General features: G+C 48.8%; 1 protein-coding gene across 1 annotated transcript in view; it reads right to left on the bottom strand.

The window, feature by feature from the left end:
- Window positions 1-288: 288 nt before the first annotated feature.
- Window positions 289-10216, bottom strand: part of CACFD1 (calcium channel flower domain containing 1) — a 19330-nt gene continuing 9402 nt past the window's right edge. The window contains exons 2-5 of the mRNA XM_019510757.1: window positions 8493-8565; window positions 7802-7927; window positions 7115-7222; window positions 289-5783 (exon numbers count right to left, since the gene is read on the bottom strand). Of these exons, the coding sequence (XP_019366302.1) occupies window positions 5690-5783; window positions 7115-7222; window positions 7802-7927; window positions 8493-8565 (401 nt within the window). The 3' untranslated portion in view covers window positions 289-5689. The remainder of the gene's footprint in view (window positions 5784-7114; window positions 7223-7801; window positions 7928-8492; window positions 8566-10216) is intronic.

Genomic DNA, 10216 nt, shown 5'->3' with positions numbered 1-10216 from the left:
TCCTGATCATGTTCTAATGCTGCAAGGATCTGAGGAAGAGAGGGCAGGAGACCCAGCAGCTTGGGTAGTCCTGCCTGTAGCCTTTCGCATCCCTAGTGGGTAGGGACCAAATCATTACTCAAATGCCACTGGTGCTGAAGCCAGGAGGACAAAGTAAAGACCAGGACCCTTGGGATGAGGCTAGAGTTACAGAAGCAGATGAGGATATTGAGCTGGACTAGAAGGTGTCAGGAGAAGCAGTGAGGAAAAGTATTTTCTGCCTGGGGTGTTTTCCCCATGCCCACAGAGTCCATTTTCCTTTGCGAGGAAGCAAGGAGTCCCAGAAACCACAGCAGCTCTTTGCAGAGGTAGAATGGTCTTTTATTCACTGCATACACAAAGAGTCAATTGAAGTAGTCTTACAAAAAACCAGCACTCGCTGCCTCCCACAGCAGCGAGGCCTGGGTGCACAGTATAAACAAAGCTTTGATTCTTCCCTTAACGCCGAGAGCAACAGGATCCCAGGTGAAAGTTATGAGTGTGGGGCTGTCATCTCCCACGGAAAAGGACAAGGAGGGGAGGAGTTGCTCGACTGTTTGTGCTGCGCTCCTGGCAGTCTATTTGTTTCCATCTCTCTAATGACTCTCCCCTTCTAGGACCTCACTTGGGGAGACTTTCCAGCAGTGACCCCCATGCCCAGAACACGGCAATCCCATTTTTGTAGAGAGGCACTAAAGCATACATCCCCTTGACTTATCCAACAACCGCGGGGAGTGGGTCAACCTGGGAGCTCCCTTGAGTAGGGACTGTAACTTCATCTATACCTGTACAGCTCCAAGCACGCTGATAGTGCCCACAAGCAAAATTAATCATTGCTAAACCCTGCTAATGGCGCTACTAACTACTGCAGTGATCCTATTTCAACGGTCTCATCTACGCCCACAGAAGTAATCTCTTGTTCATGCTGAGATTGGCCTATCTCCCTCCAGCCACAGTAGAGGGGGTAGCTCTTAAAAGCTGTTTACAACGCACAGGTAATTCAGCAGTGAAGGGAGGCAGGTGTGAATGTAGTTCTTAGTCTGCCAACATGGTAGCAGATAGCATGGTTTCACCTGCAGCGTGGAGAGGTTTTAGTGTTTCTGAGAGTCCATTGATTTTAGGTGCCCCTTTGAGATATAAACTCCATTGACTTCATGGCCAATGTGCATGTTCACAGCTTCTCTGGAAATAAGGTCCCAGCTCTCCAGTCAGACCCATCTCAAGGAAACCCTGCATTTACACACTCTTGAAAATTCAATTTTGTTTTTAAAGAAGCCGTGTTAAAGCTCCAACTGAGCCAAGCATGGGCCTATCTGAGTCCGCTGGCTGTTGATGTTAGCAGGTACTGAAGTACATCACAGAATTGAGGCCTGACCTCAGAGGCTGAGACAACGTACCGGGAGGGTTGAGACAGCATAATCTTTCTCCCTGTTGGCATCAAGGGGGGGCTTTGCCATTGATGCTTGTGGAAGCAGGCTCAGACAGTAGTGCAGGACACTGCTTGCAGTAGGAATACACAAGGACCAAAAGGTGCTCCAATATTATTGGAACAGGGCCATCCCCTCTCACAGGCCGACAGGAATCTGGGTGCAGCAAAGCAAGAGAGGACCTTAATATTGCATGCAGTTACTTCCGTGGGTGTAGATCGGACTCCGCCACACTACTCACAGACCTACAGAATCACCAAAGACATGCCGGCAACTATGCGCTTACTCCCATCTCTTCCTACTCACTACTATTCTGACACAAAACCCAAAAGAAATCAAGAGCGCACCCATCCCCTTGAGTCCATGGGACACTACATGCTCTTTTTACAATGCGTAGGGACACTACAGCTCACAGAGGAGGGCTGTTGTCACATAAGAGACTCCACCGTTAGTCTCACCCTGAGGCATCCTTTAAACAGAGTGATTTTGTATTATAAGGCCCTGCGCAGTCCCACCGACAAGGGTGCTATGCTACCTATGAACACAAACCCTGTGAAAAGCCAATGCACCCCATGCAATGAGCTGCAGGGTGAAGTGACTAGGATCTACACAGAGCCAGGGGCTCAGAACGGGCTGACCGTTTGTTAAGACGAATCGCATCTGGATTGATGGTCCACAGACCAGGCTTCAAGTAAGCGGGTGTTTGAGTCAGCGTGGTGCACAGACCCCCGGGGAAAGGAATTTACAACAGAATAGTTACTTAAGGGATCAGCTGCAGGGAGTGTGTGGTGTGTGTGTGTGTGTGTTTGTAGTGTGTATCACAGACTAGCTCCCCAACTGGGGTAACCCATCTCTCCTCCTCTGTCTTTAATAAAGCAACATCATTTACACCAACTGAATAATTAGCCCAGTCACCTCTTGCTCTATAATGCACACACTGAAGCTTCCCAGGAAAACAACAATAATAGCACTCCGCTTTTCCTCTTAAGGGCTACATCCTTCCACCACTAGCACAGGGCCCAGTCCGACTGCCGTGGAAGTCAATAGGAATTATGCCACCACCTTCTGTGATCCCCTTCTGGGATCCACCATCGCATCTGAACAAAGCTAACATGGTTTCAACCACACCAGGGATGCAGTGTAACCATCTAAAACGCCATCTTGAGAGAAAAGACATCAATGTCCAAATTGTGTCAAACTCTCTACTAATGTATTCATCCTCCTCTGACCCACAGCACCTCCAACCCAATGACTGAAAGAATATTTCAGGGAATCTTCTTCATTACAGTAGCAAAAACCTTCCCACTGGGCCCAGAGACACCCAAAATGAGATGAACCATTCCCTGGCACTGTAGTCCTATCCACAGTTCAAGGGCATTTTTCTCTCCATCTTGGGAGAATGAGTCCCTTCAGAAGTGTTTCAGTAACTAAAAATACATTATTCCAAATCCAGACAAAGTGTAAGACTAAATAAATCCAATGTAAACCTGAAGTTAAGAAAACCAGGGACATGGGGACAGCACAGTGATCAGTGTTGAGAAGACAGGGAGCTGGACTTTGGGACCAATTTGGATCATTCAGAAAGGAGAAAACACTGAGGGCACAGTTTGTGTAACCTGGAATAAAGCATCAGCAGGCCTGAAATCCAGGACAAGGCTGCTTCACTCTGCCCTGAAGTCAATAAGAGTTTGAGAGGTAGTTTGGCTGTATTAGTCTGAAGTCAGATAGAAGGCAGGGTAGATATGCACCTTACACACTAACTAAATAGTTAATAAATACATCTGATGAAGCAAGCTGCTGCTTACAAAAGCTTATGCTATACATCTCTGATTTTGTTAATCCGGGAAGTGCAAGTCAACCCTCCTTCTACCGCTAAGAGTTTTGTCGTCACAGCCCGTGTTCCCAAGAAAGCAGGTAAAATGCAGGGCAATAACCAAATGGCATTTTTTACCCAGACTAAAATGCAGCTGCCTCTGGGGTCATCTGTTGCAGCTGTCCTAGCAGCATGCAGCATCCCAGTAAAACAGTTTAAGACAGAAGTGCTGAGTGGCTGAATTACTCAGTCACACTGGTAAGTTGTGCAAGACCCCTGAAGTGTGCTGTAGGGTTGCAAGTTGAAAGCTCCACTAGGATGTGAAGTTGCCTTACCCTTCTGGGAGTGACGGGGCTCATTTTGCCCTTGGCTAAATTGCTGCAACTCCAGAGTAACTTCAGTAAACTCGGGATTATTCTAGGGTGGCAGGGATTAAAACCTGGGCACCAGGGCTAGTGTCATCTTGTGATTTGCTTCGTATCCAGTGGCTCTCAGACAAGAAAAGCCCTTTACTTTCACAGTTTAAAACAGAATCCAGAGATCACTGAGCACAATATTAGACACAACAGCTTCAGGCAGGGAGCTACATCTAGTTGGAACTGTTAGAAGACCCATTCATGTTCACTGTTTCTTTAATGGGGCCACAGCATGGGCTATAAAAGAGTCAGCTGGAAAATAATGGGAGCTGGGGTGGCCTGTCAGCTTCTGTGCTGCTGGGTGTAATGCACCTGACTCTAGCGGAAAGGAAGAATGCAACAGCCAGCCATTCTACTCTCTCTAAAACCGGAGGTGGGCAGGATACAGGGGTGTGCGAGTATGTGTATGCATGTGTGCACGTGTGTAAGAGGGTCCCAGGAAGACGACATAAATTCCACCACGTAAAACAAACTGGTTCATCTTGCAGAACTGTAAACAAGCCTCACAAAAAGGATGCAGCATAGAAAGCTTCCCAGACCTGATCTATCCCCTTGTTTGCAAGGGAGAAAAATAACCATGGAGGTTAGCAACCTGCTTGTCTGGCCTGTGCCAAAGTACTAATGCTGGTGCCAGGCAGAAGAAAAGAGCAGGCCCCACATTCAGAGGTCCAAACTGCATGGGCAGGGAGGGGGATGCAGAGCACCAGGAAAATGCAAGACCCCAAGTCAGAATCAGGGCACATGAGCCAGGGGACTGCCTTCCTCCCTGCTCCTGTATGTCACACGTGACTGGTGGGGCTAGAAAAACCCTGCTTTGCTCAGATTGTGTGCCCCTCCATCTCTGCTGGGGCCTAGACATTCCTCCCCCATAGAAGGATGAGTGGTAATAGATTTTAAAAAAACCCTTTATAAAACAAACTGAGCAAGTGATGTATTTCAAGTCCACTTCAAAAAGCAGCCATCACCTGTGGTTATATTTCAAAGGATGTGGAAGTTGTGCTTTACAAGGATTGGGACCAGATCCAAAACCCATTAGTAATGAATGATATTCCCCTGCATTAGCTTTGTCACGCTCTGGATCCAGTCTAGGGAGAGTTTGTTATTGCCTTAAATTCCTTTGTTATTTGCTGTAAGAATTTCTTGCTACACAGCATGAATTCCTGTCCTAACAGGCCCTAATATAACCCCACCCCCACAAAACCCACCCTGCTCTAAGGATCAACTAGTATTATCAATTAAAATTCATTCAGGCATCAGCATCATATTATTAAACACTAACTTAATATATTACAGCCTTAAACACCTGTACCAGAGAGCATCACTGAAGGCCTGCAATGCACAAAACACCTGACCAGAACTCAGTCTGGGTCAGAGGCCCACCTCCCACTGACTTCAGTGGGACCTGGAACTGGTTCCATAGTTCCCACAGAGAAAGGGGAAAGCAACTGGCTTAGGAGGCAAAGTACTTGCCAGTGTTTCTAATTCCAAATCAAGGCAGCCACAATGTGGGTCTAGTAAGCCCCTGGAATTGACACCATCACTCTTCAACCAATTCCCAAAGTAAAATCATGGCCTGCAATATGCTATCCAGCAAACACTCCATGGTACATCACGGCAGCCAGGGCTAACCCTGCAACCTTGCTGAGAAAGGATACATACGATTGGCTTCTCAAGCAGTACTCGAACTGAGAGTTAGTCACCCCTCTGTGCAAAAAGGGGTGTTGAGCTATTTGGTTCTGGGTATAACCTCTAACTGGGCAGAGCAGCTAACGACATGATAGAGAATCTTCCAGTTGCAATGTGCAGTACTCACAGCCTTGCGTCCTTCTACTTGGGATGTTCTCAAGGCTGCTTGGGAAGGGAGGGAATGCCCCTATGGCCCCTAAGATCTCCAGATGCCACAGTGTTGGAAAGGGTCACAGAGGAATAGAAATGAGAGAGGTCAGTTTAACGTCCCAGCAGATTTCTATGTCTTTTCAAGAGGTTACCCAAACCCGTGCATCCAAAAGGGAATTTCACAGTGCCTGCGGTTCTATGGTTCCTGTTAGCTTCTCCTCATCCATCTGCTTCTGCTGTTGCTGAATTCTAGCATAGGAAATGGCATCTCCCCTGCAGAGAAAAGGAATGGCATTACGATGTGAACGCTGCCCAGCAAAGATTGCACATGCACTGCATCTAGCACAGGGAATCCCTAGTCTAGACTGAGGTGTCTCTGTGCTACTGGAATACAAAGAGTAAGCTACTATCACACTGGGAAATCTCCTTGGTCAACAAGGCATAAGTCCTTCCTTCCACGTCCATCAGAGCAATGCAAGGCTGGCGTCAAGGATGTCTGTGGAACTGCAAAGTACAAGCAATCTGATGGAGAAGCAATCTGCACAGGTCCCATGGGAGAGGACTAAGTGACTTGCTCAAGGTCACCCCGGATGTCAGTGGCAGAATAAGTAATTGAACCTCAGCCTCCCTGGTTCCAAAGCAGCACCTTTAACACTGGACCATCCTTCCTCCCCCACAGCACAGCAATGTAACAAGAGTGGGAACTGGGGGTAAAAGCAAGTGCCGCTTACTGGCTCTTTCAGAACCTGAGCCTATTCCCAATAACATCACTGGGAATTTTGCCTGATCTAAAAAGATTCAGAGCTACAACTTGTTGCCATCTCTGCCATAGCAAGTCAGAGCCAAATCTAGTCTTATGATCAACAAAAAAAACCCTCCCAAAGACTTAACAAATCCTGGGATCACTAGAAAGACTCCAATTAAGAAAGGATTTCCATTTTATTCCAGTGGGAATGTCTCTTCCTGCTGGGATATGGACATTCCCCAGCAGCACCTACTGCCCCAGTACTCGGCGGCTGCACAAGGTTCGGAGAACAAATCTGGTTTGAAACAGTCAAGTGGTGGTGACTGGGATTTGCTTTGGCCAAGGGAAGCCACAGAACAAAGGTAAGAAACCAGCCATGAGAGTGCTGCAAAATTCTGTGCAAGGATACAAGGATTTGTTGGTAGCTAATACAAGCACAGGGGTTTTTTTAAATACACACATAGGGTATATTCTGTACATGTGAGAATACACACACAGACATGATTTTTAACCTGACACCCACAATTTGAAACCTGACAAGTGTCCATGTAGGAGCTTCCTGACACACACTGGGAAAACCTCCCATCAGTAGGCAGCAGGCTTGGCAGTGTGATCTTAGGATGCCCTGACAAAGGCTCCTAGATAGTGCTAATAAACATGTTAGCCTTTATTTTTTAGGTTGGTCTTTCTTCGAACCACACTGTGCACTAAAATGCCTCTCAGCCCAGGGCTCTCCCAAACCCTGGGCGCTTGCCGGAGGCAGTCGTCATCATCACATATCACACAGTCCCAGCACACTGATTCCTGGCCTCCTCATCCCCCAGCTCCCCTGTAAGAAGAAAAGAGCGCTCAGTCTTACTTTTTGCCGAGTGCCGACAGGCCATACAGCACCCCCGTCGCAAAGGCAATCGCATTTCCCAGCAACGTGGTCAATGTGAGGCTGAGTATGACTGGGAACACAGCCATCCTGGGGACAGAAAGGCAAGGTCAGACCCCAAAACAACTCCCTCCCACCTCTGCGGCATCCCCTCTGCACCTAGAGAGGGGCTGTGGGTCTTCATCCCAAAGGAAACACGCTCAGTGATGGCCTGGACTAACCACTGGAATCTGCTTTGGCCCGGCACTCCCCCCACTCACAAGAACAGGCAGGACCATGATCCCAGTGCCACATGCCACTGGCCCTGCACCAACTGGCAACATCGCTCCTCACTGGGTCCATGGGAAAACCAGAAAAGATGCAGCATCTCCCTGATGCACAAGGACTTCCCAGGGCTGGGGCAGTACCTCATTGCCCTGTACTTTTCTTGAAGGATCAACCCAGTCCTTAACACACCTCAGCTTCACTCAGAGAGAACCCATTGGCCTAGTTGTGACCTTTCTGGGGCAGGTATCATGTTGGTACATGTTGGCCCTGCCCAAGTAGGGTCCTTGAGCCCAATAACATTAATACCATGAGTTAAGTCTGAGCAAGAGCAGCATCAGGCCCCCATCCCCATGAAACCAGGCACTGCTGCCCAGCCCGTAAGATGCATGTGCCCATCCTCACCCACAGTAGAAGGCAGCTTTCTGCCAGGGCCGCAGCCGATCTGCCCGTGCAGACACTGCGTTTGCAAACTCCACGAACTGGCAACAGAAAGGAGCTTCACACAGGAACAGGACGAATGCGTTTAACCTTCAAAGCAAAACAGAAGAGAGTTAACCCTGTCACCAAGTGCCAGAGAGGAGCCAGCTCCCCGTAGCAGGAACGTAGTCACAATCCCCAGGCACACATAGCCAACAACAGTGGCAGCTCAGGCCCCACAAAGTGAAACAACATTTTTAATAGGGAGCTTGATTATATCTCAGCACTTGTAGCCAAGGACTAGCTTAGCTAGCTACTTAGATCACCCCTTTTATGCAACGAATCCCCAAGTGCAGAGAGCAAGCACCCTGAACTCCAGCCACCCCAGCCAAGAGACTCCAGGTGGGCTAAGTTAGACCCACCTTTGTTGCCATCTCCCCGACCAGGTACCTGGGGTACAAGGCTGGCAGGACTGAGAATCAAGCTCAGAGCCAACAGCCAGCTTGGGCATAAATGTCAGGGTAAGTTGCACACAGGGCAGAGGTTGGCCAAATCGGGTTGGAAATGCAAGCACTGAGCTATCTGCCCTCGAAGCATAAAGTCATTGTGGGCAGATGCTAAATGGTGCTAAAAACCAACAGTCCTGCAGCGGGGAAGGAAGGAGGAGTCTACTTACATCATCCACACCCCGGCAGCGATGTTCAGGGGGTTGATGGTCACGCAGTTCCAGAGGCCAGCAAGCGCGCAGGCTTGAAAGCAAAGAAATCGATTCCAATTAATATGAAAACTGAAGCACTGAGGACACAGAGGCGACAGTGTGGTTTAGCACATCCGCCACAAGGCAGGCAGGCAGAACGGGCCCTGACACAGACCTGCCGGGTCACCTTGGGCGAGTGATAGCACCTGGGTTTGGCGCAGCTTGTGGATTCATATGGCCAACTTGCCGTGTTTCCCTCCCAGCCCTCACTGTTCCTGGCATCTCCCCTAGCTCCTCTGGACACTATTGCAACACAATGAAAAGCAGCAGATGCACATCTACACTAAAGGGTGAGGGGCGGAAGGGTTTTGTGGCCAGAACAGGAGGCAGGACATCTTCTCAGACCATAGCAGTTCCCTTTACTCAAGACTTGGGGCCTTCAAGCCCAGGACCCCACCAATCTTCTCCTTTACACGGAAGACCAGATTGTTTGCTTTGAAATGAAATCACTTAAAAGTAAACTCTGGTTTTGTTTGCGGAGGAATCTCTAAATCCCCTGTACTTTGCCCTTGTATAAAGAGTTACCTGCGAGCACCACAACATCTTTTATTACAAGAAAACAGTGGAGTGAAAAATAGCCCCAGTCTGTGGCAAACCACAGGCAGCCACAAGGATGTGCCAGCAAACTGTGTGCTCGGCTCTGCACAATGGCACAACCCCTCTCATGTCACAGGGATCCTCCAGGCCACCACTGGGTCATCTTCAGCCCTCAGCTCCACCCATCTCATAGCCATGGAAGAATATATTTGACAAAGTGAGACCCAAAATAACCCTGGAGGCCTTGAATGTGTAATGCCAGCAGCTCTGAAGCCAGCACTAGAGCACACACTTATCTTGCAGCTCATTAAACTTGCAAAAGTTTCCTGCATCTGATACCAACATCCTCCTCTGTTGGCCGCAAGAGCCTCCAGTTATTCACAGGAGGAATCTGAGCCCTGGGTGGGGGAGGGACAGTGGGATAGTGCAGCAGGACTGGCTCGATAATACGTAATAACCTGACAAAACCTGCCACTAAACAGCATGGACTGCAAAGGTGGCATGGGCAGGGGGAGTGCTGGTATGCCTCCAGTGCCTACATAATGCAGGTGACTGGGTCATGCATGTCAGAACACAAAACCATCTCAGATTGAGGTATTTCAATAGAGTCCATGTTTGTCATTCCCCAAGTGGCTCCTGAGATGGAGAAGGGGGACAAATTTGAGGGCCATCACTAGTGAAACCTCAGACATTCATAGGATCATACACAATAAGGGTGGAAGGGACCTCAGGAGGTCACGTCTAGTCCAGCCCCCTGCTCAAAGCAGGGCCATCCCCAACTAGATCGTCCCAGCCAGGGCTTGGCCTAGCCAGGTCTTGAACACCTCCAAGGATGGAGAATCCACCACCTCTGGGGTAACCTGTTCCAGTGTTTTACTACCCTGCTAGTGAGAACATTTTTCCTAATATCTAACCTCAGCTTCCCTTGCTGCAACTTGAGCCCATTGCTCCTTGTTCTGTCATCTGCCACCGCTGAAAACAGTCCAACTCCATCCTCTTTGGAAAGACCCTTCAGGTAGTTGAAGGCTGCTATTAAGTCCTCCCTCTGTCTTCTCTTCTCCAGACTAAATCAGCCCAGTTTCCCCAGCCCCTCCTCACAAGGCACG

The sequence above is a fragment of the Gavialis gangeticus genome, unplaced genomic scaffold (genome assembly GCF_001723915.1).
Source record: "Gavialis gangeticus isolate Ggan-Ray unplaced genomic scaffold, GavGan_comp1, whole genome shotgun sequence".
NCBI lineage: Eukaryota > Metazoa > Chordata > Crocodylia > Gavialidae > Gavialis > Gavialis gangeticus.
Note: the sequence above shows the minus strand (reverse complement) of the source record. Positions and strands in the feature narration are given on the sequence as shown.